The following is a 27,639-nucleotide window of genomic DNA, read 5'->3' as shown; positions in this document are numbered from 1 at the left end:
GTTTCTCTTACGAGGACATACGTAATCCCTACTTCATGGGATCTGTGAAATGATGCCTGTGCCCGTGGCTAGTTGGTGGCAGTAGCTGATTGACAAGCACTCGGTAGCCCTGACCAACCACCGTAGGGAGGTAGCTTCATCCGTCCGTCCGTCCGCGCTGCTCTACCAAAGAGACCACAGACCAAATGGCTTAAACAACAGACCTTTACTTCTCACAGTTCTGGGGGCTGCAAGTCCAGGATCAAGGGGCCGGCCCAATGCCCTCCCTCCAAATAGCATCACATTGGATCAGAGCTTCCATATATGAACTTGGGGGAGACACAAACATGCAGTCTGTGTCGGGGGCTTGCAAGTCGGAGGGGATATGTCCCCAGAGCATAAGCAGGCTGTGTGGCCACGTGGCCCCTGACAGTGATCCATAGGTGGGAAGGCGAAGGTCAGTGTGGGGTAGTTAGGGAATGCTTCCTGGAGGAGGCGGCCCTGACACTGCGCCGTGAACGGTGAATGGGGCTTGAATTCACATAAGAGAAGCCATTCAGGAGAAGGGCAGAGATGGGGTTAGCCTGGACCACAGGGCAGGGAGGGGTGAAGGCCTGAGGCTGTGTGGGGGTCAGCACTGGCCTCTATAGCCACCAGTAGGGCGCATGGGACAGTCCTTACCCGGGAAGCCACCAGGTCATCAAGCCCCAGACACACTCCCCATGGGAGGCCACGAGGCTCTGGCTTTCACAGGAGAAGGAAGGTCTCAGCACCTGGCAGTCTGGGCCGTCTCCTCAGTGCCTTCCGTCCATCAGGGGCCCCTGCCGAGGGAGTCAGACCTCGTGTTCCAGGCCTGGGTCAGAGCAGCAGCCAAAGCTCAGCCCTCAGTCAGACCTCCCAGCCCTGGGCCAGTCCTCCGGGCTCAGCTCGGCCCTCCGAGACATCCCTCAGCCACATTCCCACTGACCCCGGGTCACTTAGCCCAGAGCACCCAGCTCTCCAGGGAGGACCTGTGTCCCTCCCATCCTGGGAGCCCTGTCCTGCAGCTGGGGACGCTGTCCTGGGCTCTGTGCTACCACCTCAGGTGACCAGAGATGCCTTGTTCTTGTCTCAGGCTTGCTCTCTGTCCCTCCCTTTTCACGCCCTGGGCAGGCTTGGCCTGCTCCATCCTGGCCTGCTGGGTAGAGGCCAGGGGGATGGGTCCAGCTGCCTGAGCTCCCAGGAATGCGGGTTGTGGGTTAGAATTTCTCAGCATTTCCACCCTCCCGGAAGGAAGCGCTCCCTGAGACAGCTGGGCCGGAGGCAGCTCTGAGGCCCCTGACCCCTGGCCCCACTCCCGGCCTTCGGTTTGCTGAGTCTCATTTTCCCCGTAAGACAGGCAGGCAGCAGACCTCTTCTGAGCCCACACACCTGGCCTGTGGCAGAAGAAAAATCCCCAACCTCTGAGCTCAGGGTGCCTCCCGGGACCAGACAGGCCGAGCCGGGCCCTGCAGAGCCCACAGAATGTCTCAGTAGTCAGTGCCCTGGCAAAGCAAAGGTGGTGACGAGGCTGGGGGGACCTGAGTGGGTCAATCTGGGCCGGCTTCCTGGACGGGCCCCAGGGGTGTGAGCAAGCTGGTGTGTCCGTGGGCCCCTTTCCTTCTTTAGGTGGCAGTGGCGGGAGCTCAAGTTCCTGCTGGGACTGCTACATGTGCCGGGGAGCCTAAGGATACCTTGCCCACTCTTTTCCCTGTTTCCCGGAGGTGTGGCGAAACTCCTTCCACACCTCCAAGCAGAGCAGAGACATGGGCAGGAGAGGGTCCCAGCGTGATGTGCCCCAAGGTCACTGCCCTGAAAAACAGGAGCTTCCCTCCAAGGGACCAAGAGGGGTCCCTGCTGGCCTCCGTGCAGCCCAGGGCTGCAGAGAAGGCATCCTGGGACGGCATCCCAGACCCTGCCTTCCCTTCCAGCACGCCAGCTGCACTGTCTCACCGTGGGGTTCTGGGAGGTCACTGCTGTTTACGATCCCCCACACATCTGCTCTGAGTCACGCATTCATTCATTTGCTCAATCGTCATTCACCAAGTATTCTTGAGAGCCCACTGGGTACAAAGCGCCCTGCTGGGTTCTGAGAAAAAGTCCATCACCAGTAGACCAACCAAAGAAGGAAACACAGACGAGTGGGTCATCCGTGCTGGCCACGGATGTTAGCGGACGACTCAAGTGGCCACAGGGACCTTGTCCGAGTCAGGGAAGGCGTCCTCGATGAGTGCACTTGGCCTCGAGAAGGACCAGAGCAAACAGAGGACTCTGATCCTCTCTCCAAAACCAGCTCCTCTGAAAGGCTTCCATATCTTGAGTGATGGCAGCCCGTCTTGGCAGGCCCAAAGCCTAGATTCTTCTCTATCTGCCTCGCCCACCTCTGCTCCATCAGCAAATTCTGACGGCTTCAAATTATAGCCAGAGTCTGACCGCTGTCACCACCCAGCCCCAAGCTGCCATCGTCTCACCTAGACTCACCTGCCGTGACTCCCCCCCCCTCAGCTCCCACTTTCTCCCAAGGTCACCTTTCAAGGTCAACAGGGTGGAGGCAGCCTCATTCAATAGTCCCGCCTCCTTGCCACCTTCCCTCCCTCTCCCCACCCCATCCAGTGGGCAGAGCCCCCAGACTCCCCCAGACAAGCTGGGTCACCTCCGTTTCCAGTCTCAGGGGTGTGAGCATGTGAAATCACACAGCAGGCCTTCCCTTGGTTGTGTTACGCCTGGATCTGCATTCTTCAAATCGCTGTAAGTTACTGGTCAACAAATGGGATGGAGTCACTCGTCCCACCCCCATCACAGAAGGGGGAGACAGGTGTGGGGTGATGAGCCGGTTTGGGGGCATGGGGGTTAAGCACTTACTTGCATGATTCCAAACCGGTGTCTTTCCCGCCTCCCCTGTGGAAACGGACAGGATCCAGTCGCTCCCACAGGTCACCGCAGACCAGCACCCCGCCCCCCGCATCCCGCAGCTCTGGTCCGTCTTCAGTGGCCTGTCTGTCCTGCAGAGTGGGAGGGGCTCGGGGCTGGGTTTGGGCATGGTGTGACAGGGCCGGCCCGTCCTTTTAGGAATGACTGGAGGAAACATTCTGCACGTTGGCCTTATTGACTGATGCTGGAATGCTGTTGCCACGGCAGCAGAGGTGCCCACTGCACTGGAGGATGGTGGGAAACTCAGGGGATGTGAAAGGAATCAAAACAGAGCCTGATGGAGGGAGAGGCCACGTTAGGAGGGTCGGAAGTTCCAGGATGCCAAGATGAGTGTTTAGAGAGCCCACCACGTGGCCATGGCAAGACCCTTTCAAGGGTGACAGGGAAAGGCGATGTGTGGACAGAGGGAGGACTGGCCCTCAAGGGGAGGCCCACGGAGACAACATGACATGAGCGTGGAAGGTGTTTTCCCACTGACAGACAGGTGGCATTTGTTCGGGAGGGAGCGGGGGGTTTACAGGGTGTTGGGGGGACAAGTGCCTCACTTCTTAAAGGAGGCAGCATGGTTCAAGGAAGGAGGGGACTTGGGATTTGGGGCACATGCCATCCCTGGAGCGGAGGCAAGGCAGAACAAAGAGGAATAAGGAGAGGGGATGAGGAGTGAGATAACCAGGAGAGGAAGATCTGGTCCCAGCGGCAGTGCGCATGTGGGACAAGGACTTTCCAGCAGACAGAGCCACGTAGGGTGGTGTTTCATCAATTCTAAAGATTCATGTGATGGGAGGGAACCCACAGGCCTGGGTACCAGAGATCAGGGCCCAAACGAACCCCAGGGAGAGGTGGCAGGTGGAAGGGACCTTTCAGCCACAGGGCCACCGTTCATTTCTCCTTGACTGCTAAGGGTGAATGTATATGCAGTAAAAGAACATAGAGACGACAAGCAAGAGCCGCGGTAACCTGGTACATCAGGGGACACATGTCCCCGGATTCTCACATTGCTATTTTTAGGAAAGGTGATCCTCTGTGCGTGTTGTGCAAATTAGAGGAGGGCCTCTGAGTGAGGCGTGACTGCGGTCTCCTCAAAGCGGCTGTGGCGTAGGCAGGGAGGGTGTGCGTCCCCAGAGATTTGACGCCAGAATGAGGCCAGAGACCTTCCCTGAGCTAAGCGTGTGTGTGCCCAGAGAACATCTCAGGAACGGCCTCGTGCCTGTGCCCAGGCCACGTCCCAGCATGGAACCCCTTCAGTGCCTTTCGGCCACCAGACTCCCTGCTTGTCAGTGCCCCATCTGGAATCACAGAGCCCGCTCCACCCCTGAGTTTCCTAGGTGCTGGACACAGGCCCCAGGCCAGGCTGCGTTGTGCCCTCTGCCACAGGACCTTCTGGTAGCTTCTCCCCATTCCTCTCCTCCAGTCCTGTGAGGCAGTGGCAGTGCTGGGCGGGCGTGAGCCTACCCTCCTGCTTCCTGCCCCCCTGCGTCGTACTCCAGGAAGCCTTCGGGATTTCCTCCACCATTGCCCTTCCTGCTGGCAAAGCCCCTTAGCCCCTCCCCCCTTAGCCATGAATGTGAAAACACTCATGTTTTCAGGACCTACTACGTGCCAGATGGCGCTCACAACAGTCAGTGAGGCAGCCAGGGGCCCTGCTCCCCGGGCTCTGTCCTGTTGTCCCTGCAGTGAGCACACACCCCCAGTGCGCACCCGTGATGAATGTGCTGATGTGAGTGGCACGGCCTTCCCACAGGGACAGGGCTTGTGTCACCTAGCATGTACCCCCTCCCAGACATCGATGTCCTTGTGGGCAGAACCTCCTTCTTTCTCTGTATGTCCAAGGCCCCACCAAGGGCCTGTGCTTCTTACAAGCACCCGTCTGCGCGAGGACTCACGTTCCCCGCGCTGTGGGGAGCACAGCCCGTCCTTGTGGGTCTCAGGGGCTCCCAGTCCAGCCCCGGCGTTGTGAAAGGCAGAGTCCTGCGAAACCCCAGGACCGGAGGCATGCGGGGTACACACAGTGCACGGGCGCCCAGGCCCCAAATCCATTTCACCCCCACAGTCCCAGCACCTGCTCCACGGTGCTCCCGGGGTCAGCAGGTGGACCGTGCTGCTGCTGGTGGGGACACAGGCCACACATACCTGTCACCAGGCAGGCTGATGATTAGCGCCAGGAGAGGGGCTGAGCCATGACACAGACACACAGCATCTTCATCTTCCAGGAGAAGAAGAGAGGGAGGGTGGGGAGGGCTGGGCAGGTAATCTGAGGGCTGGCACCTTCTGGCGGAATGCTTAGGGTTTGACAGTGCCCAGTGTGGCTCCATCTGGGGCCTGCCTCCCCTGGAGCCAGCTTTGCTTTCCGACACCCTCCACGTTCTCCTGTGCCTCACTCTCTGTCTGAGGACCATTTGCTCAGGCACCTTGGCTCTGACTTAGGAGGCCAGTCCCTTCTTCTGAGGGACAGCTCCAGCAAAGTACTCTGTCTGCCTCTGCCCCCGCCCCTTCCACCCTGTCTCCCTTCCCTGGGCCCAGGCGGGAGGGGAGGCAGAAGGGCGAGGAAAAGGCTGTCTTTTTCATTTGCTCTGCGGCCCCACCTTCGCTCTGGCCGGCAGGCAAGGGACCTGGGCTAGACCTCCTGGTTCCCTAGGTTTGTGACAGCACTTCACAGTTCCAAAGGCCTTTGGAGCTGCTTAGACCCACGGTTAGAAGACACAGAGCCAGAGAGAGTGGTGGTTTTGACAAGGTCACGAAGCTCATTCCAATGGGCACCTGGTCTGATCCCAGGAGCTGGTCCTTCCCTCCCCGGGGAGCCCTGCCCGGGTCAGCAGTTATCCCACCTCCTACCCCCTGAGCCTCACACACTGAACTAGGTGGGACGTCAGCCTCCGGGAGGGAAACCGGAAGCTTTGGGGTGGGGGTGGGGAACCAGCGACCTGGATCTCTTTCCCGCAGCTCGCAGCACCCCTCCCCCCAGCCCTCTCTCCCTCCCTCCTGCTGGGCCACGGGGAGTCCCTTTCAGCTGCACCCCACATCTCCTCTGAGGATCCTTTCCACCACCCCCCTTTCTGGTCGCAGCCGGGGCCACCGTGTCCCTTGGGGAATGTAACCGCCTCTGCACCCAAAGCCAGGAGAAACACTGGTCCGTCCGTTACCACCTCGCCCCCCGTCCCCCTACTCACCCGCCCTGGATCTCTGCCGCAAATACCACCCCCTTGGAGCCAGAAATAGACTCACAGCCCTCTCCCCACCTCCCTCCGTCACGCACACTCCGCCCCTCCCCGACTGCGCCCGCCTCCCCTCCCTCCTTCCTCGCCGGGAGCCGCAGCCGCAGCCCCTGCTCCAGCGGGAGCGGGCGGCGGGCGGGCGGAGAGCAGCGCGGGCTGCGGCTGCGGGTCGGGTCCGCGGGGCTCCGGCGGGCGGGCGGGCGGGCGGGGGCCGCGGGGCTTCCGCCCGTGCTTGGACTGATTTTTACATTTTAGTTTGTGTTTCCCCGCCTGCCCCTTCTCCTGCGACCCCGCCCCGCTGCTCCACGGTTTCCTTCCTTGCGTGTCTTCCCCCGGGCCCTCGGCTGGGCTCGCCTCCCTCCCTTCTGCCCCCTCCCTCGTCCCTCCCCCTCCTCTCCCTCCTTCCTCGGTTTCTTCCGTCCTTTCTCTCCCCTCCCCTCCCCTCCCCGCCCCTCCTCCCTGCCTCGCCCGCCCCTTGCCTGCAGACGCGCGGGGCGTCCACGCGCTCCTCTCGGGCAGAATGCTGAGCAGCGGCGTCCAGAGCGCGCAGCCGGAGGGCGAGCTGCGCGGCGGCGGCGACGAGGGCGCGGGCAGGAAGGCGGCGGACGGCAGAGGCATGCTGCCCAAGCGCGCCAAGGCGCCCGGCGGCGGCGGCGTGGCCAAGGCCAGCGCGGCCGAGCTGAAGGTCTTCAAGTCCGGCAGCGTGGACGGCCGGATGCCCGGCGGGCCGCCCGCCTCCAACCTGCGCAAGCAGAAGTCGCTCACCAACCTGTCGTTCCTCACGGACTCCGAGAAGAAGCTGCAGCTCTATGAGCCTGCGTGGAGCGACGACATGGCCAAGGCGCCCAAGGGCTTGGGCAAGGGGGGGTCCAAAGGCCGCGAGGCCCCGCTCATGTCCAAGACGCTGTCCAAGTCGGAGCACTCGCTCTTCCAGGCCAAGGGCGGCCCTGCGGGCGGCGCCAAGACCCCCCTGGCTCCGCTGGCGCCCAGCTTAGGGAAGCCGAGCCGCATCCCGCGCGGCCCCTACGCTGAGGTCAAGCCGCTCAGCAAGGCTCCCGAGGCGGCTGTGAGCGACGACGGCAAGTCGGACGATGAGCTGCTCTCCAGCAAGGCCAAGGCGCAGAAGGGCTCCGCGGCCGTGCCCCCCGCCAAGGGCCAGGAGGAGCGCGCCTTCCTCAAGGTGGACCCCGAGCTCGTGGTGACCGTGCTGGGAGACCTGGAGCAGCTGCTCTTCAGCCAGATGCTGGGTGAGTCCTGCCCCCGCCCCACCCCGCCCTGCTTTCTCCTCGCCAGCTGCAAGAGAAGGGGAGGGGAAGCGCGCCCCCACCCCCCTGGTCCTGCTCTCCAGATCTCGGGTGGGCATTGCGCCCAGACGTGCAGGGCTGGCCCACCGCCAGGTGCGCGTGGCTAAAGTGCACCTTCTTCAAAAGGTCACCCGGAGCGAGCCCAGGCCCCGCTGTGGCCTGAGGTGAGGCAGCACAATGGGTGGGGGTCCTCGGATGCCCAGAAACAGAGCTCCTTTGCTTCCCGTTAAACCCCAGAATCCCAGTGGGCGCCATCGGGGCCTGGTGGAGACCTCAGCGCTGCTACGGTCTGCACCGGGTAAGCGCACCCAGCGCTGCCAGGGGAGCGTGGGGAGAGCGGGTGCCGAGGACAGACGTGCGGAAAGCAGATGTGAGCTGAGGCCCCACTTCCTCTGTGGGTCTCCAGTGGGAGCACGGGTCGGATATCCCCGGTGTGGGGGTTCTGGCAAGGGGACCGTCTGGGGCCAGCGGGCAGGCCGGGGGCCAGCTGCACACATCTGGATGCGCGTCCTATCCCTGGGCCGGCTCTGGCCCAAAGCTCTACCTCCGGGTTCTTAGAGAATGTGGAAAGATCTGGGCTTTCGCGCGGAGCCCCGGTTTGACGGGGAAGCCGCTGCCCTTGGGCTAATGGAAGCCGAGCCGGCGGGAAGGGAGGAACAAAGCTGGGTTGGGCGGAGGAAGCGCAGAGCGGCCCCATTGTTCTCGAGCCCGGGAGTCTGTGCCCCGGAGCTGCGCTGGCTGCCCGGAGAGCCGCTGCCCGGAGAGGACAGATGGGGTCGTGCGGGCGCGGGCTGCGGCACCTCGGGAGCCGGCTCGGGGGCGCCGGGGCTGCGGGAGCGCGGCGGCCGGGCCTGGAGCCCGCAGGCCGCCTTGGCTCCGCGGACTGGTGGTGGTGGCCGGGATGTGGGACCTCCGGCGCCGGGGGGACCCAGCGTCCGGGGTGCCAGGCGGGCGCCCGCCCCGCAGGGGGCTGGGGGGCTGCGGAGGGCGTGTCCGCGCGTGTACAGGGGCGGGGCTGACGCGGCAGCAGCCGAGTGACAGGCTGGCGGAGGTGGGGCGCGTGGGCACGGACCGCGGAGGTGGCGCTCGCCTGCCGCCCTGGAGATTGCAGCGCTGGAGGCGGGTGGCCCTGGTGGCCCTGCCGCAGTCTTTCCGGGACCCCCGGACTCCGTTGTGGGACAGGATGAGCCCCTGGCCAGGGGCAAGGGTTTGGAGCCCCGCGGAGGAGGCCGCATGTGGGCTTTGCAGGGACGAGGGCAGATGGGGTTTTGGGTCCAGACACTGACTGGGGTGGGGGGGCCTCAGGGAGTGTGCCCCCTGCGCCCAGTGCCGCCCTCACGGAGCTGACAGGCCGGGGGGTGAGACAGACAGTAAAGGAAAAGAGAATTCTAGGCACCAAGGACAGCTGTGAAGAAAAGGAAAGGGGACCCTGTGGTGGAGAGGGGCTGGGAAGGAGAGGCCTGCCCTAGGCCTCTGGCAGCAGGTGCTCGGGCATGGTGGCCCCGGCGGGGGGAGGGGGGAGGCACAGGTGGACGGGCAGGTGGGGAGGACGTGCCCCAGGGACTGGGGAGGGGTGGGCGGGATGCAGTGCCACGGCCTCCAACAGCAGAGGACACGGCTCTGTTTTCAAGGTCAGGGCTTCCCCTGTTTGGGATGACCTGGCTGGTCTGGGCTGTCCCCGGACCTGGAAGTCCCAGCTTCCCCAGGACATGGCCGCCTGGCTGAAGCCCTCCTAGTGGCTTCTCAGAAGGCAGTAAGCACAGACACCCTGACAAATGGTCCTCCGCTGGCTGTGGAGGGGCTGGGCTGTGGTCCCCACTCCTGCATTGTCACACTGATGGGGAGCCCCTCCACTGCCTGGCAGGTGGGAAAGTGCAGGCTCTGAAGCTGAGTTCCTGGTCTCCTGAGCCCTGGGCCACAGGTGTCTAGGAGACCTGACTGCGGGGGGGAGTCTGCAGGTAAGGGGGAGCCTGACCAAGGCCACCAGGCTGCCCTGGTGACCCCACAGAGGGCCTTACCTCTCTGGTGGGCCGAGAAGGCTGGAAAGTCTGGCATACTTGCTGGCTTATTTCTGGAGGAGAGGACCCAAGGGGGGGGCAGGATAGACTGATTGGCGGGGGGTGGGGGGGCAGCAGAGTCAGATCAGTGTCTCAGAGCCCACGAAGGTGTTCTCTGTAGTCAGGATGAGCCCTGAGGGAGCAGGGTGGCCCCTGGGGACTGGAATGGCTGCTTTGACGCCTCAGGAGGGTGGCTGGACACAGGGTGTTTGTCTCCCCCCAGTGAGGCTCAGAGTCAGGTTACACTCACTCCCTGGGACCATCCCAGACCCAAAAAGCTGCCAAGACCCAATTTCTGAGGGAGGGGGGTGAGGCAGCCCCAAATAAGAGCCTTTCTGGAATACAAGGGAGGAGCTGAAACCCGATCACCCCCTTCCCAGAAATCAGCTGGGGCCCAGATGGTCCAGTCGGGCTCCCTGCCCCTTCCCTCGCCTTGGAAGCTGCAAGACAGCTAGGGTCCCACTGGGGAACCCCAGAGATTTGGAGACTGAGGGGTGAGTGCCCGGGGGCCATGCCATTCCCTGGAAGCAGATGCCCCTGGTAGTCCCCAGGAGGCAGCTTGGCCCCCACAGGCATGGCGCCCCCACCCCGACAGATGGAGGGGAGTTGCCATCCTGAGTTGCCTGTCTGGGCACCCTGAGCTCTAGGACTGCCTCTGGGACTCAGTTTCCCCACTGTGAATGGAAGAGATGCTCCCATGGCTTTTCCTTACCTGTAGGGACTGGGGAAGGGGTTCAGAATGTCCCAGGAGACTGAAGGAGAGCAGAGTCCCCAGAGCAGTTGGCACTACAGCCCCACTCCAGGCCACACTGTCCCTGCCTCCCCAGCCACTGGGCAAGGATCTCAAAGCGGAATCAGTCTGTCAAGTGCCCACAAGCTCAGCTTTCCCTTCTCCCACCTTCCAGGCAAAGGGACGAATTGGGACAGTAAGGCAGCCCAAGGTCAGGGTGCAAGGAGACCCAGGCACTGCAGATCCTGGTCCCATGCCCCCCCCCTACCGGGTTGCCATGACAATCGTGAGACCCTCAGAAGAGTGAGGAAGTTCTGTCTGTAAGCCACTTGGCTGATGAGGGTTTTGGGGGGTGGGTGAGGACTAGGGTGAGGGTGGGTTTCCACTGGAGAATGTTCTGGGGTGCTTTGAGGAGTCGGAGGGAAGAAATGGTTTCTGACAGCTCTCCTTTCTGCCCATGCACTGGGGGGTGGGGTGGGATACAGCAGTTCCTGTACCTTCTTCAGGCAAGAACCAATGCCCAGAGAGCACAGGAGGGGCGGCAGGTGCCCCCAGCACAGGCTCCACACCCACACCTGCCTCCTCAGGGCCCCCCCAGGCCTCGCAGGAGAGCGGGGCTCTGCCCACCTTCCCCTGGCCACTGCCAGCTGAAGGGGGGCTGTGGAGGGTGGGCCACAGGGAGGCGTGGGTGCAGACAGGATTGGATGGACCTTGGAGCTGTGAGGTTTCCGTTCTCTGCGCGCAGGCGCAGTGCTGTGCAGGCCCCGGGTCCTGGCCCTACCTTTGGTGGTTGCCTTACTCACACAGCTGCAGCCAGGTGTGCTCCTGGTCACATGGGCGCTGGGGCTTGCTTCCCAGCGGAGCGGTGGGTGGATGAGTCGGGCTCGGGCCGGCTGCTCTGCTGGGGCAGATGGTCCAGATGGAGCAGAAGGGCCTGGGGTGAATGTGCTTCCCTATGCGTGGACAAGGCCAGGAGTGTCCTTCGTGACGTCACCCAGGCCCCTCCCTTCTGGAGGCGGACTGAATGGGTAACAGGCCCGCGTCCCTGAAATGCGGGGGTGTTTTCTGACACTCTCTTCTTGTCCACACCCCCCTCCGTGTGCATTACTGTGGCCACAACCACTCACTCTCTATGACGTGTCCCCAACCATAGGCTGCCAACAGCAGACACTTTCTCTTCTGCTAACCGCCGACCTCACCGTTTTCGGCAACTGTCCCTACGCATACACACCACACCTCACAGCCTCTGACCCCAAGGGCGGAAGGTGCTCTGTGGGCTCCAGGGGCAGCCAGTCCTGTGTGACCCAGGGTGCATTCCTGCAGCTCAGCACCCTGTTGCCCACCTCTGCCCTACACGCGGGGTCTCCCTGCACAGCAAGGAAGGTCCGTCTCTGTGCAGAGACCACAGAGCCACAAAACGGAAATCACCAGGCTGAGCCACCCACTTAGAGCTGAAATTCATCCCTTTGTAGCACTGTTGGCAGGTGGGTGTTCTGTTTGCACACTCCTAGTCACAGAGAGCTCACTACCTGTTTTCCTGGAAAGCACTCATTATTAGAAAGGCTTGAGCCCAGATTATGTCTTCTGGGCTTTTCTACCTGTGGCTCCAAACCTGTGGTGTGGGTCCCTGCCTTCCACAGAGCCCGTGCCTTGTGCCGTGCCAGGCACCTGTCCATATTCCATCCATCTTTTCTTTTGGAATACGATAGGAGGAGGAGGAGCTGGACCTGTGCGCCCGCTTCCTGGCCCAGTGCAGTCCAGCTCCCCACCTGGACCCCTCACCTCCTCGTGACATCTGCATCTCACACCTGGCTGAGCTTTCCCCTGGCTCGCTGGGCTCTCCTCCCTGGCCTGGAAACCCCGTGTGAGCAGCCAGCAGAGGGGAAGTGCACGTCATATGTTTCTCATTTGTGTTGGCTGACCCACTCCCACAGCCTGTTTGCATTACCCAGACGTGTTTGATGTCCCGGGAGCCTGCAGCCTTCCCGGGGGCAGGCGCAGCTCGCTGTCCCTGCGAGGGCAGGCTCGGTCCTGGGACCTTTAGAACGCTGGCCAGCCCTCCCACACCTGCCCCAGCCGTTGCTTCTGGGGACGGGGCCCCCGTAGGGAGAGGAAACCAGGGCCGCCTGGGCACATCCTGCCTGCTTCGTGCACACCACTCCCTGTACAGGTTGGGTGCAGACGGCGCTGCTGCCCCAGGACCTGTTCCTATCTCCCAGATAGAGGCTGAGGGAGGGTTAGCGTTGTGACCATGGGTGTCCTGTATGGTCACTGCTGGGGGCTGAGGGGACACAGCAGTGCGTGCCTGCAGTAAGCGGGTGGCTTGGGGCTGTGCAGCTTTCATCAGCACTCCTGCCTCTGGCATGACAAGGGGCACGTTGCGGGCAGGGCAGGAGGAGGACCTAACCCGCGTCCCCCGACTCTCAAGCCCGTTCTTGTGCCGACGCGGGGATGAGAGCGTGCCCGGCACCGTCCTCCCCACAGAGCTTGGCTCCAGCCGGCTCCAGGCTCTCGCTGCCAGCACTGTTTTAGGTCGTGGCGTGTTTCACACGGTCCTTCTCCAGCTCCGCGCCAGCCCACACTCAGCAAGGCGGCCAGGACCCAGCTGTGGCCTGAGCCATGGTCGAGTCTATTTTAGGCATCCTGATGATACATTTCGGGGCCACTGCAGCGGGCGGCTTCTCCACAGGCGTCTGGTACCCGAGCAGACGCTCTTGTGCTGGACTTCGGAGGGTGACAGGGACGGGAAGCCAAGAGCCGGGGCCGTGCTCCCGTGTCAGCCCCGGGAGTCCCGGGTGGCCTCGAAGGGCACCCCGTGGGTGTGGTCTGGGCTGGGAGGTGGGATAATGTCGCAGCTTCAGGTGTTCCCATGCAGAGCCCGATTGGAGCCGTGCCCTTGAGCTGGGCAGGAAGGTGGCAAAGGTTGGGAGTAAGACTCAGGCCCATGTGTGGGAAGGTGTTGGGTTAACGGGGTACATGGCACACAGACATGAACCCCAACAGCTGAGCTGAGGCTGGGAGTCAGGTGAGCAGTGGGGCATGTGTGCCGCAGAGCAGTGCATAGAAACTTTCACACTCAGTGACCTCCAGCAAATACGCACACACTAAAGGTGCGTGTGTGCACATGTGTGCACAAGAACAGACACGTCTGAAAGAGTGTGAAATATGACCAGGGTGGAACAACGCCCCCGAGCAGACCCCCAGGCCGAGGCTGCAGGGCTGTCTCCTGGCTGCTCTCCCAGAAAAGCATGTGCGGGCTCCTCACGGCTCTGACTCCCAGGACACAGCGACCTTTGCCCTGGTGACATGCTACACAGCCGTCCCTTCTCGCGAAGCTGGCAGCCGCCCAGCACGCCCTGGCTTCTCTCGGCAGGATCCCCCCGCTGCCACGGGCCCAGGACTCCCACGTCCCCCGGCTCCGGGACCCGACTCTCCCAGGGGAAGGACAGTAGGGCTCCACGTGCAGTCACCTAGCCGTAATGAGGGCCATGTCATCGCTGGGTGTGCGAGAGGCGTGGTGCTGTGCCTTGCGTGTCGTCAGTCAATGTTCACCGTAGCCCTGCCGTTCTGGGACTTGCAAGCGAGGAGGCGGAGGCCGGGGCTGTGGCCCAGGTCCCCAAAGCAGCACAGGCTCACTGCCTGCGTCCAGCAGCCAGCAGACCCTCCTGGCACAGCTTGACTTGGATTCCATTCAGTTTGGCGTCGCTCGTCCGGCAGTCACCGTGGGTCGGGCCCTGCCCCGCTGCTCGCTTCCGCCAGGCTGCGTGAGCGGAGGAGACGGGCTCCTCGTGCTCTTTCTCGTGCATGCGTGACAAAGGACAGCGCGGTCCCTTCGAGCTGGAATCCGCGTGGGGTGAGAAGTGATGTGCGTTTGGAAGATGGTTGGGATTCTGGAGGCAGGGGTGGGTGGGACTGGGGAAAAGGAAGGTCAGTGAGCGGCTTGATCGAGGGGTGCTGTTTGTCGGGAAAGGATGTGAGAGAGGAGATGAGCCTTAAAAGCAGGCTGAGGTGGGGTCTGTCCACTGGGACTCGATGGTAGGCTCTGGGCTGAACTCTGAACAGAGGACAGCAGCCGGGGTTTGCCCCCCGAAGGCTCCGCACGAGGACCCTGTGCCTGCTGGTCCCTAGAGAGCTCGCTGACAGATGAGGCCGGCCGGCTCAGGGCTTCTGCACATCTGCATGTGTTGCTTGAGTGGAGATTGCCATCGTCGCAGCCCCTGCAGTGTACATGTGGGAGGAGGGGGCAGAGAGGGGACGCCTCTGTGCCCAGAGCTTGCCCCTTGAATAGCAGCAGCTCTGATTAGGCGCGAGGTGCAGCCCTGTGCCCTCCAGGGGTTGGCTCTGCACAGGCTGGGCAGCACCCGGCCGAAGGCTGCCCCACAGCCCACAGCGTGGTGTGAGCCAGGCTGCGCGTGGCAGAACCCGCGCAGCAAACCAGTGTGCGAATTCCAGTGGCACAGGATTCAGGACAGGCATGGAAGGCAGGGCCACGTGTCAGCTCCTAGCCTGTCGTTCCATCCAGAAGACTTCCTGAGGAGTTCGGGGCTGGGGAGCCAATTGAAAGAGCCACCATGAGGAGAGGAGGAGGCATGGCTGGCCCAGCTTAGCTTGGTTGGTCTGGGGCTGGAGCAGAGGGTCCTCGGCGTGGAGGGAGCAGGCCGCCTGGGAGCGCCGGTGAAGGGTTAGGAAGGCCACCCCAGACGTCAGCCTCGTCTTCCCGCCATGCCCTGGGCACTGCCGTGGGGTCCTGTTCCAGGAGAGGGGTGTTTTGCTACAGAGGACCTGCTTTGTCCTGGAGGCTGGGTGTCCCCAGGATGTATTGTCCTGGAGTTCAGGAGTTGCCACAGGGTACAGGGACTGTCCCAGTGTCTCCATGGGTCCTCGCTGCTTCCCTGGGGCCTGGGTGTGACGTGGTGTCAGGTGTGGCTGCACTGCTCACTGCCACCTCCCTGTTACCCTGTCCCTGGTTGCAGGCAGAAGGTCACCTGCCTGGAGCAGGGAGAGGGGCAGGACCCATCCTGGACCCTGTCATGTTGGCAAGTAGCAGCAATGACGGCTGACCCTTCCTGAGCGCTGCTCTGAGCTGGGCATTTGTATGAAGCCACCTCATCCTCACAGCAGGTGCTATTCAGGGGTCATATGCCAGCTCTGCAGGCTGCAGAGCCCATGTTGACGGGGCGCTGGGTGGTGGCTGTGGGGCAGGGGAGCATGGGGTTTGGCACGGCCCTGCTGCCACCATCCTATTGACTGGTGGGGCGGGGAGCAGCCAGCTCTCCGGGGAAGGGAACCAGCTTTGTTTAGCATCTTTATGTTCTGTGTGTGCCTCACACAACTGGCTCATCTCCCTGGGGCCAGGGGACGCCGACCCATGACCCATCGCAAGGAGAGAGGAAAGCACATTGCCCAAGGAGCTGGCTTTATCGAAACCTTCTAAGGTGACAGTTGGTGCCTCGGGGACGACTTGGATGGGAAGTGGCCGAACTGTAGGACGGTGCCAGGGCAGCCCCTTGCGTTCAGCTCCCGATCCTTAGAGTAGGGCCGGGTCCTGTGTAGATGAGGGTGAAACTGTCAGTGTCCTCGTTTCTGGGCAGGCCTGTCCCCTCTCCACCCCAGGGTCCCCGAAACGGTCCTGCCCTGTTTCCAGTCCTTCTGTTGGCCAGTAACCACTGTGGTGGTCTTTGAAAGGTCCTCCCGGGGCTGAGGCACGAGGTCCACCCCCGTGGCTGTTATCACACAGCTGGGAGGACATCTGGGGAGGACCCAGGCCAGGGCATCCTGGCTCCTCCCTTATGTCGGGGGAACCGGTGCCCGGTGTGGATGGAGACCTATTACTTCCCACCTGCGTGAGGCGGGGACCAGGGTGTCTGGTGGGGAGGCCCACTGGCGTGGCTTCGGGGGTGGGATGCCCTGGGGGGTGGGGAGGGCTTTGCCACAGGAGGCGCAGGCCTGCCTGAGCCAGAGGAGCCCGTCCGGCCTGGCGCTGGCAGGGGCTGGATTCCTGCCACATTCCCACACTCTGCCTAGAGATTCGGTTTCCTGCTGAAATGGTATCTCAGTGTCACAATCTTAAAGTCCCCAGCTTCTCAACTCAAGCTGCTGCCAGCAGCTCTGTCTGTCCCAAGGCGTCCCCCTTATTGTCGTGGGGTCCTGAGAGGAAGGACACAGAACACAGTGGCCACATGCACAGGCTTAGGGCCAGGCAGACCCAAGGTCAAATCCTGCCTCTATACTAACCAGCTTCGAGATGGTGGCCTCCGACTGTTCATTGCCTCATGTGTGAAAAGTGTCATCGTAGCTGTGTCGTCAGAGGATTCCTCCCAGGTGAGGTGAGCTAATGCATATTGTGCACGGAGCGCAGGGCCTGGCCTGTGAAAAGCGCGCAGTGAATGACAGCTGTATGTTATCATGCCAGGGTTCTCTACCCAACCCCACTATACGGGGGTGTAGGGACAGAGACGTGGCCCCTGTCCTGAGGGAGCCCCCCTCTGAGGCGGGAGACAGCCCCTGCGTGCTGGGCCCTTCCTTCTGAGCAGTACTGGGCCCTCCACCTGCCTCCAGCCCGCAGCCAGGCCCCTCATCTCCAGGACGCCCCCTTCTCTCCTCTTGGTGTCCTCGGGCCCTGCCTTGGTCGTGCCGTCTCCTCCAGGTGGCTTGTTCATAGGCCCTCTGTGTGCCCAGCACGTTCTCCAGAAGCACCTTCTCCAGGCTGCTGGCGGCTTTCCAGACGCCGCCCAAACTGCAGATACAAAATTAGACGTGTCAGAGTGCCGCTGTCAGTCTGAAATTTGCATTTGATCGAAAGGCACCAGCAACCTCCCACCCCCATGTCTCCCTTCCCGCCTTCCCCCTCCACGGGGCACCCCCCCCATCCTTTTGCTGAGCTCAGGAAACCCTCCCGTGGGGCTCCTCGTTACCTCGGCCGCAGATCTGCGTGACATTCTCTGCTTCTTGCACTTTGGGGGCCAGCTCCCCAGATTTTCCTTGGGTACAGTCTGTTCCTACGGTGCCTCCAACACTGTCAGCTCCTGGAGCTTGTTGTCAAGAGTTCAGCTGCTGGCGTAGAAATGAGCCGGCTGTGCTGGGGGCTCACGGAGGCGGGGCGATGGCCCCCCTGCATGTCCGTTCCCACCAGCTGCCAGCACCACCGAGTGGGAAACCACCGGGCTCAGAACGACCTCGGAAAGGCGTCTCCACTCCATCTCTAGAGGGCAGGCAGCGGGCCCCCTCCTGAGGACAACCTGGCCACGGTCGCTCCTCCCTTGGCTGACAGACAAGGAGAGGGCGGGACCAGGCTAACTCCCACTCTTCCTGTGCAGTCACGCTGTGGGAAGACCTTCACACAGAGGCCACAGCTGCCCCTGCCTCCTGCCCACCCCAGCCTGCCAGCACAGCTGCTGAGGGTTACAGCCCACCGTCCACACTGCAGACCCGCTTCTCAGTGACCGGGGGCCGTGTACAAGTTCAAAACCGCCCTTCCGTCTGCCTGGAGCTGCTTCCTGGAGATGTGGGCTGGCACCTCTTCTCTTCTGGTTTCTGATCACTTTGGGCTCTGACTGGTGTCCGTTTCGAGCCCTTAAACTCCTGTGTAAGCACGGGAAGCAGCAGGGAGTGCCTCGTGCCTGGGCAGGTGACGGTGAGTCCCTCCTGGCTGGGGCTCTGAGGCCACAGGGGACAGGAGTGCGGAGCTGAGGGAAGGGGGCTTCAGGTCCTCCCACCTTCTCAGACAGACGCCTTTCTGATCCCTCTGCTCCTTTGGTCAGCCTGCAGAGGCCGGGAGGCCAGCTCCTGCCTCTCTGTCTCTTGCCTCCCTCCTGCTTCTTGTGGGTTCGGGGTGCACACTGACACTGCCGCCAGCCTGAGCCACACAAAATTGGAAGGGAGTCTGTCCACACACCCGTTCTTGTCTTGCCTCCTCCTTCCAAAAAAAAAACAAAATCATATATTATCTCAAGCAGCTCTGTCTGCAGGAAATATAAGTCTGGGAGAAGACAGACGGGGTGTGACGGTGGCCTAGTGATGGTCTTTTATGTCCACTGAGGAGGGACCAGGGGACCATGATAGTAGCAGGAAGGATTGGTTAGCCTTGAAGAGTGAGCTTTTGTGACAAACGAGACGGCTCTGTCCATGCCCTCTTCTCGGCCACGACATCCTGGGTCGCTGCCGGAGGACGTCTCCCTCCCCGGAACTAGACAAGTGGAAGAAGTGTGTGCTCTGCCTTCCTCCGAGTCGGGGTGGCTTGTGTCTCTCTCAGCTCCCTGAGGCCCTGAGGCTGTGCAGGCCTGCGTATTCGAGGATTTGGGGACCCGGGAGGCAGGTGGTACTGACAGAGCCAGCAGGAGCCACGCACTAGCCTGTGGTTTGTCAGGGTTTCTCTGAATTGTGTCCAAAAACAAGAGCCAAGAAGAAATGAGGGCACCCAGCTCCAGCTCCCTAAAGCCTGGCTCTCGGGCAAGGTCACCAGACACTAGAAACGCAGCCCAGGGCGTGGGCCCCACCGAGGACGTCCCCTCGCCCCTGACCCTGGGACAAGGTGTCAGTGTCAAAGCCAGAGGGGGTCTGAGAGCTGAGGAGCAAACCCTCCCTTTTGTAGAAGAGGGAACTGAGGCAGCCGCAGGGGAGGACGCTGCCCAGGATTGCCCAGAGCACTTTTCCCCTCAAGTTCAATCACGCCGCCGCCTTCCTTATGCTTCAAAATCAGGACATGTGACTTGGCACCCCCAGCAGGTCCTGGAAACGGGAGTGGGCTAGCCCTGTTCCCATGCTGGCAGCCGTTTCCACGGAGACAGGGAGGAGGGGGGCCCGTCTGAGCCTGGAGGGACCTCAGCATCGGCCAGTCCCCCATTTAACAGATGAGGAAACCAAAGCGCCACAAGCTAAATTTGCCTAAAACAAGCCACCCAATAAGCAGCAGATCAAGGACCCCCATCCCGGCCTCCCACCTTCTAGCCCTGCCCTGTGACCCTGCGTGTTTGGGGAGGTGAAGCGGGAAGGAGGGGGCACTGCCATCCAGCGGCACGTCTCTCAGGGGATGCTGGCCCAACCCATGGATTGTTTTATAAAGATTTTATTGGGGAACAGTGTGTACTTTCAGGACTTTTTTCCAAGTCAAGTTGTCCTTTTCAATCTTAATGTGGAGGGCGCAGCTCAGCTCCAGGTCCAGTTGCCATTGCTAGTTGCAGGGGGTGCAGCCCACCATCCCTTGCGGGAGTCGAGGAATTGAACCGGCAGCCTTGTGGTTGAGAGCCCACTGGCCCATGTGGGAATCGAACCTTCAGCCTTCAGAGTCAGGAGCACGGAGCTCTAACCGCCTGAGCCACCGGGCCGGCCCCAGAGATTTTTAAAACTGTATCTGCGGAGGTTTTAGAGTCAAGTAAGAAACACAGCTCTCTCCCTGATTTATGAGGCTTTTAAACCTCATAAATCCACTTCTGAGCCACTCGGCCGTTCTTCCCACCCACGGAGACTCGTGTACCCTTGCAGTGAGACCTGGGGGGTCGCAGAGCTGGCTGTCCCTGACTGACTGTGGGGTTGGCTGAGGAAACAGCTCTAGCACGTGTCCCACATGTAGAGAAATGCCATTCCCTTGAGGAGCTGATGGGCCAGGCTGAGCGCCCAGTCCCCTCCCAAGCATGGCCTCAGGCCTGATGGTCTCAGCATGAGACACTTAAAGCCCTGGCCTCCAGAGGTTTCCTCCTGCTGGAGCTCCTGGGACCTGGGAGACTGCCTCAGTTTCCCTCTTCAGAAAAGTGCGCCCCACCCTCAGACAGCAGGCAGATGTGGTTTGGTGCTTCAGGCTCACGCCCGGCCTCGCCGCAGCCAGTTCTCCTCTGGCGGCTCCAGCAGGTGGGGTACTCAGGTGGAAATGAGCTGCACTCCCCTGCGTCTTCATGGGTGATTTTCAGGATGGGCTGTGTTTGCTCATGGGCACTTCGCAGGCTTGGGCTGAAGTGTGGTGTGTCATGGGCAGTGCCCATGCCGGCTCCATGCCCGTCACTCCTTACCCACTGCCCGGGCCCGGCTTCCCTCTTGGGGTCTCTGCCTGTGCCAAGCGCCCCCCGTGGCCCAGCCCTGCTCCCTGTGTGGGTGCTGCTGTGAAAGTCACCTGTGGGAACTGAGATTCTCACACGGGGTGGTGGGGAGGGGGTTGCCCACCGCCGGCAGCCGGGAGAGGAGGTGCTGCCGTGCCCACCGGCTCTGGGGGATAAAAGCGACGCTGGCCCTCGGCCCCTGGGCTAGCTGGTCCCGCCCGCCTCCCACTCGCTTCCCTCCACCTTCTCCCCTCCCCGTGCCCTCTCAGCACCGTCCTGTGTGGTCACAAGACCTTTCGTTTTTTGGTAGCAATGCTTCTTGTAAAGGTGAGCACATGGCAGCTGAGCTCAGGAACGAAGGAGGGCAGTCAGCGTCCTGAGCAGGGTGGTGACCACAGTGGTGGTGGCAACCATGGGGTGGCAATATGGCGAAAGCTGGTGACGGTGATGGTTTTGGTGCTGGAGGTGGCAGTGGCAGAGATGGTTTTGGTGACGTGACACAGAGGAGATGACAGTGATGGAGGGTGGCACAGTGGTGAGGGTAGAGCGGTCATCCCCCCTCCAGCCTCAGAGGCAAGTTGGAGAGGGCAGCTGTGCTGCTGACCATTCCGCCCAGATGTGCCCAGTTGTGGGAGCTGGAGGTGGCTTTCGAAGGGCCTCCTCTCTTCATTTCCTTGGGTAACAAGTGTCACTGAGCCCAGGACCCCGCTGGGTGTTGTGGGGTGACAGCAGAAGTATAGACGTGGTCCCTGCCCGCGGCCCAGGACGTACTGGAGGGTGAATCTGCCCAGGACATGACCAAGCGCTGAATCTTGGGGTCCCTTCCCCCGTCTGTACCTCCCGCCAGTGGACTGAACGGAGGAGCCCTGACCGGCTGTGGTCCGTGCCCCCCAAGCCACCACCTCCGCTTCCCTGGCTCCCCACACACCTCGGTGCAGGTCTGGTCCAGGTGAGGGTGGAAATGGAAGTTTGTGGGGCCAACAGGGAGGAGCGCGGACTCTCAGGCTGACCGTTAGTGCATGACCTTGAGCAAATCATTTGACCTCCCAGAGCCTCCGTTTACTCCTCTTCTAAGCAGGGGAAGTACATTCCCAGCCTTTCCAGCTCAGAGAGCTGTGGTTGGGAGGCCATGGATGTCAGAACTCCTCGTGGGGGACAGATATTGGGGGCACAGGCCATGGGCACGCCGGGGACGAGAGTGTGTCGACACGTGTGTCTCTCACTGACCCTCCCAGCTGTCTGGTCAGCGGGCCTGGCACAAAGGGCCGTGTGTGCAGGTTCCCATGGGGAACCCTGCCCCTTGTCACACTGTAGACGCCGGCCTTTATCTCTGGGGAGTAATAAGGCTGTCTGGAGGTAAAACCCTTTACAAGGAGGCTTTTCCAGTCTCTCTCAAGGACCAGGCCCAGCCGAGGGCAAACGTGAGAGACGAGACTGTCGCATCCCCCCTCCCCCACCCCACGTGCTGCCCTCTCGTCTCCCACCTGTGACTGTCCTGGTTCGTCTCCCTGCTCTCGGGGGACAGAACCAAGAACTCATTCATTCTGAGCCTGGTACTGACAACACCCTAAAGCACTGTATTGAAACCTTTCTTTTTCACCTTTGCCCCAATAAGAAATGCACTTTCCAGCAAACCTGGTGGACACATATTGCGTTGAAAGTTTTAAGAAACAGTACAGTGAGGTTTTGTCTTATTTTTTGTGGTCTTTTGTGTGTGTGTGTTTTTAAATTGCTGGTTGCACTGAACTGACTTCATGATCCACAAATTAGTTGCCACTGGAATTTAAAAGGTCCCTGGGAACTGGGTGTCGGCAGTTGTCCCCAGCTTTGGGCAGTAGAGCATTTCCTCTGTGCCCAGCGCTTGGCCCTCGGCCAGTCCCACGTGCTATGCGTTTACTGGTTCCCAGAACCCTCAGAGCCACTCCGAGGTGTCCATGAGGGGCCAGGAAAGAGGCACAGAGAGGGCAGGTTACTTGTCCAAGGCCATGCTGCTAGTGAGTGACAGAACCAGACACCAGATGGTCAGTGGGCTGCACTGGCTGACAGACACAGGTCGTCCTGCGAGGGGGTCGTCCTGCGAGGGGGTCGTTGTGATACTAAGAAAGCCAGAGCCGGGCTTGGGTGCTTCGCAAGGCAGCCCTGATTTGCTGTAAAGAGCCTGCAGGGCAGACTGGGTCCTAGGGACTCGCAGCCCAGCCGATGCCCAAGTCTGTGTGCCCTGGGGACGCGGGCAGACCGCTGGAACGGACAGTGGAGACCTGTGGCCTGGGGGTGCTGGGCGCAAAGGCAGGATGCTGCCCACTGCCCAATGGGCACGCAGGACCCTTCTGAGTAGCAAGAGAAGCCTAACTCTAGTCTTTAAAAAAAATACTGCTGGTAATTTTAAACACAACACTTCCTGCAGGCTAAGAAAAAATAGTGAGCTTAACCAAATACTTCCACCCTTTCTCCATGGATTTGCTGTTTCGGGCTCTGTGAGAATGAGACACAGGTCTCAAACATGCACCCCAGAGCACAGGAAGGCCGTGTCCCCGAGTCTGATGGGTTGCTTTTCAGATGCGAGCCGAGCGCTTCCGGCACGTGGGCCGGCAGGGCCCACAGATGGGCCACGGCGGACAGGAGTGGAATGACAGAGCATTGTAGGGGACGCCCGTGGGAGGCACACACGTTCAGATTGCTTTGCTGCTGCTTTCTCTTGGCATCGTAGCTGGTGAGAGCTGAGAGGGGAGGGTGGTGGTGAAGCGGCTGAGGTAGGAGCGTCTGCTACCCTCAGACGGGATGTCAGCCCCTCAAGCTGTGTCTCAACCTCCCGTCCCCCCCACCACTTACAACTGGGAGTGTTCAGCCCGCTGCCATTGCCCACTCCCAGCCCTCGGCTTCCTCAGCTAAACCCAGGGCAGAATCCGAAAGCAAGTGGACGGGCCAGGCCCGCAGTCTCCAGCCGCACAAGCCTGTTAACTAGGGAAGGCATGGGCACTGGACATCACGAGGTGGAGGCTGGAGCCTGCAGGGCAGGAGTCGCCTGGAGTTCCGGGAGCCAGGCGGGGGCAGGGAAGGGTTCTTAGAGGAGGGCCGGCAGGGCCTAGAGGAAGCAGTGCTGAGAGGGTGCACATGTGAGCACGGCTAGCCAGTGCCTTGGAGGGAGGGCTGAGGAGGAAGGAGAGCTGCCCCCCACCCCCAGGCCTCCCTGCCAGGCCCCTGGCGCCCCGGGCCAACCCAGGCCCAGGCCTCCCTCCTCCCTCCACTCGGTTTCCTGTGAGCCTTGCTTGGCAGATAAGGTGCAAGGACCCTCCTTAGCTGTGGACAGCAGAGCCCAGTTAAGTTGCCATGGTAACCCTCTGGCTGATAGGGACTTGGGTTGCTATGGCAACTTGTCTAAAACCCAAAAGTATTTGGGGGGAGGGGTTTCAGCAAAGAAGAAGGGTGATGGGGACCATCTGCATGGGTGTCACACTGCCCAGGATTCTGTGTGTCCCCTTCTCAGTGTCCCCTCCAGGTGCGTGGGGGCTTCTCCAGGACCCAGCGCAGAGCTCCTGAGCAGTGGTCCCTGGTGGTGCAGGACGTCACTGAGGGCCTTCCGGTGAGCGTCAAACGCATCTCAGGGCCCAAACTGCCTCTTGACACAGCCGTGAGAGCAGCCAAGCTGACGTCCCTCTGCCGCCTGTTCCCCGAGTCCCCACACCCTCCCACGCTTGCAGTCTCCCTCTGACGGGCCCTTCCTGTCACAGGGCCAGACCAGCCAGCCTCAGCTCTCGATACCACCGTGGAGAGATAAAGGTCCCCATTTGACGGGAGCTTGGAGAGCCACCCAGCGTGTGGTGACCCAGCCTGCCATTCTTCGTTCACTTACTGTGGCGCAGGCCGAGGTGTTTGGCGCGTGCCAGACAAGTCCACCGTCTAAGTGTCATCGCCTGCCCCCAGTGCCCTCTTCTCTAGGTGGGACAGTGTACTTTGAGGAACTGTGTTCATTCTGTATCTCGCCGCCGTCTCCCCGCTGGGCCTGCGGGGCTTCCACGGGGGCAGTGAGGGCCTCCCGGGAGCCATCTTCCGAAGTTGGGTGGCAGAAGAGGGAACTCAAGAGGGGAGGCCCAGTGCCCCCACCCCAAATTATCATTCATGGTTAGCGTGTGTCCCCAAATCACAGTGTTGGGGCCTCAGTTCCCCAACACTGAAAGGGGATGGTTCCACCCCTCTTCGGAGATGGGTCCTCACTAATGTCCAGGCCAGGCACTGAGGAGTGAAAGAAAGATGTGCGAGGTTCCTGGCGAGGGCCGAAGGGCCGGGTTCTGGAGCCCGTGGTGTCCCGGTGGCCGCTCCCTTTCTCTGCCGTCAGGAGGAATCAGCTGGGAAAGCTCTCCGGAAGCCAGGCTGAGCCCAGATGTCCAGGCTCTGGGGTTCCTTCTGTGTCTTCTTCTCCCGTTGTCCTCCCAGAACTGTGAGAGCACCTGGGCCTTGGCGCTGGACCCTCGAGGACAGGAAAGAGTCCAGGAACCTCAGGGAGGTCCAGCAGGCCACAGTTGTGGGAAGTGTGGGGGCAGCTGAAGGGCAAGGAAATGGTTTCACCTCAATGGGCAAGGCCGGGGTTCCAGAGCCTTCCGCTGCTCTCCCCTCAGGGCCCAACCAACCCTGCTAAGAGGTAAGCCAGATCTCAGGGGCTGCGGCCCAAACCCTTCTGGCCCTGGCGAACCTTTCCTGTTCCTTCCAGCCAAGCATTTTTATACCACAACAGTTAGGTAATTAATAACCGTGTCATGTACTGTGTTTCTGGCACTCCGCACTTAAAACTGGACTCCGTGTGTAAGAGACTCAAATGTCAGCCCACCAGTACGGTTATTCAGGAAACGTCCTATTCTTGGTTGTCTTTAAATCGACTTCTTTCTAATTGTGAGCCCCGCCCACTGGACTGGAGGGGTTGTCCGTGGGAATGACTGGCGTCCCTTCCCAGCCCCAGGCTCGCACCAGGGGCAGGACGGCTTTGGGAGGGTGGGGGGACCAGGAGAACAGGCAGGACCGCTCCCCTGTGGTCCCACTGGCCTCCTCAGCCCCAGACCCACTGGGCCTTCGAGGCCAGCACCCAGTTCTGCCACAGGACTGGGCCTCTTTGCCAGGGCGGCGGGTGAGCCTGTGCCCACCCCACCCCCTTGGCCCCGTTCAGTGTGGCAGTGCTCCCGGCTGCTGGCTGCTCTCGGACTCACGGCTTCTTCCTTTCTCCTTCTGGAGAGCCGGCCGCTCTCTGCTTCTCAGAGGTGCTCGTTCCCTTCCCCTAAAATCAGCTCCCTAACAGCCTGAAGCTTCCACTCAGGGCTCTGACGGGCCCTGCTTCCCACTCGAAGCAACATTCTTGAAGTTGGGAGTTTTGTGACCTGGTGACCTGCTGAAAATGAGGGCTGAGGAGTGGAGCGCAGAGAGACGACAATTCAGTCTCTCAGCGACGTGTCCTGCCACGTCGGGCCTCCCTGATTTCACACCATCCGTGTAGAGTAGGTGGGTCAGTCTTCGCCTCCCCCCCAGCCACGTGAGGGAGACGCGAGGCGCTGGCGTGACCCAGGGCGCCTGCCTCTGTCCAGGCTGCTGCTTTGCTGACCTTGGCCTCTGACTGCAGCTGGCGTGCCGATGTGTTCACGGCCCCGCACGGAGCACTCGGCGTGGAAAGGTCTGTTCCGTCCTCTCTGCAGCTCCTTCCAGCGCCGGGAGCCTCCCCCGACGACGCATGGGCACTCCGCCTGCCGGGGTCACAGACTTGGTAACTGGGGCAGCCAGACTTTGAACCCTGAGCTCTTAGCTGTTCTCCTAGGCCGGGTCTCCTAGTGACTCCTGTGACCAACCTTCAAGGCGGAGAAACCCAGCGAGGAGGAGTCACTTCGTCAGCAGCTTTGTTTAGCTTTCTGACTTCACCCACCCCCAACACGAGAGCTGCTTCCCGTAGTCCCAGGCTCCAGTCATCCCTGTGAATTCATTGCTTCTCCAATGCAAGGACACCCCCCTTTTCTGTCCTCCTCCTCGCCCCAACTCAAGCATCAGTGCAGATAAAACAAAGGCTCCAAGAAGGAGGACCCTGCCAGAGCCTGGGGGGGGGGGTTGGTGGCCCCTCCCTCCATCTGCTTCCAGATGAGCACAGGATACAGGGGCGTGGAGGTTTCTGGGGAGTCCAGAGGGGGAGGGTGCTCGGGTCTCGGGGTGCCACCGCCATCTGTAGCAGGAGCCAACGCCGGGGCCTGTGGGCAGAAAGAGGCCCAGCTGGGGCAGGGAGAGGCCAGCTGGTTCTCTCAACACCTTTCCCTCAAAAGCCTGGGAGCGGTCCCCCTGAGGGCCTTGAGGTGCTGGGCAGACAGAAACCCAAGTCCCCGGATTACCAGTGTGTATGTGCAGGGGACAGCCACAGGCACCTTCCCCCCACCCCCAAAGGGGTCAGGGGTCACGTCCCGATCTGTCCACCCCAGACTCTGGACCACGCCAGCACCTCCGTACAGTTTGTATTCCACCTTCTGCCGAGGCCCGCAGCTCCGCCCCCCTCTCTGCGCCGCAGCCCGGCCTCCCGCCGTCCCCCACGTCAGGGCAGTTATCCATCCTTACTGCACACCCAGTTGGTACCCGGTACTAGTCGAAGCACCGTCCAGGTTTTGACTCGCCATCATAAGTCTCCACAATTGGGATTCTTTTTGTCCCCCTTCTGCAAATGAGGAAACTGAGGCAGAGAGGTTGAGTAACTGGCCCGAAGTCACCCAGCGGGAAGTGTGGGGAAGGGGTTAGAACAGGTGCCTGGCTGCTGACCGCTCCACGCCACAGGGGGCCGCGCAGAGGTGGCAGGGACGCCCGTGGGTTCTGCTTCACACGGGTCATATTCTACGTGAGGGACTTAGAGTCCTGATGTGTGCGATGTTTCTCTGTTCTCCCCCATTTATTTCTTTATACAAGCGCTGATTTATGGCAGCGCGGACTCGCGAATGTTTGTCTTATACTCTGAGTGACGCGATCCAATACTACGTTTTTTATTCGGTTGCTCAAATGTAATCTGTTGTGCCCTTTGGCCAGCGGGGGTTTGGAGGTGCTGGAGAAGGGAGGGGAGCAGTGGGGAGGGCTCCACTGCCACCAGCCGCCTGGCCTGTCTCCCGGCTGTGGGGCCCCTGGCCCCCCATTCTCCCACCCGCTCCTCTTCGTTTCTCCTCTCCCCCAGCTCAGGTTCTCGCTGAGCCTCGCTGCTGCTCCCTCTCCTCCACGCCCCACCCCCCAACCCGTTGTCTTAACTCATGCCATGATTTCATCACGAAAGCTTCCTGTCTCGCCTCTCTTCATTCCCATACATGCTCGGGGGGCCCTCCCTGAGGCACAGCTGAGACCCTGTCACACCCCAGCACGCTGGCCCCTGAGGCCCCCACAGTG

At 61.4% G+C, this 27,639-nt stretch overlaps 1 protein-coding gene and 1 long non-coding RNA gene across 12 annotated transcripts in view; one reads left to right on the top strand and one right to left on the bottom strand.

Moving 5' to 3' along the window:
- Positions 1-27,639, top strand: part of NAV1 (neuron navigator 1) — a gene marked incomplete at its 5' end in the record, with an annotated part of 179,078 nt that overhangs the window by 62,220 nt on the left and 89,219 nt on the right. For 3 of the 10 annotated variants that reach the window (XM_081038915.1, XM_081038914.1, XM_081038913.1), the window contains one exon: positions 6,386-7,387. The exons of 4 other annotated variants lie outside the window; for them this stretch is intronic. In XM_081038915.1, the coding sequence (XP_080895041.1) occupies positions 6,661-7,387 (727 nt within the window). Of the gene's footprint in view, positions 1-6,385; positions 7,388-7,619; positions 7,743-27,639 lie in introns of those variants that run through there. 3 more of the 10 variants (XM_081038904.1, XM_081038910.1, XM_081038916.1) reach the window with 3 other exon arrangements.
- On the bottom strand, positions 187-5,947 carry LOC308493130. Of its 2 annotated transcripts, XR_013992628.1 has the most exons (3): positions 2,860-5,947; positions 2,651-2,753; positions 187-800 (listed from the first exon to the last, which is right to left on the bottom strand). It is a non-coding gene; the product is annotated as an uncharacterized lncRNA (long non-coding RNA). The 2 variants fall into 2 exon arrangements; XR_013992627.1 differs by having other exon boundaries at positions 2,651-5,947.

Source organism: Rhinolophus hipposideros, assembly GCF_964194185.1.
Source record: "Rhinolophus hipposideros genome assembly, chromosome: 26".
NCBI classification, from domain to species: Eukaryota; Metazoa; Chordata; class Mammalia; order Chiroptera; family Rhinolophidae; genus Rhinolophus; species Rhinolophus hipposideros.
The sequence above is the reverse complement of the archived record's forward strand: the minus strand, read 5'-3'. Positions and strand labels throughout refer to the sequence as shown.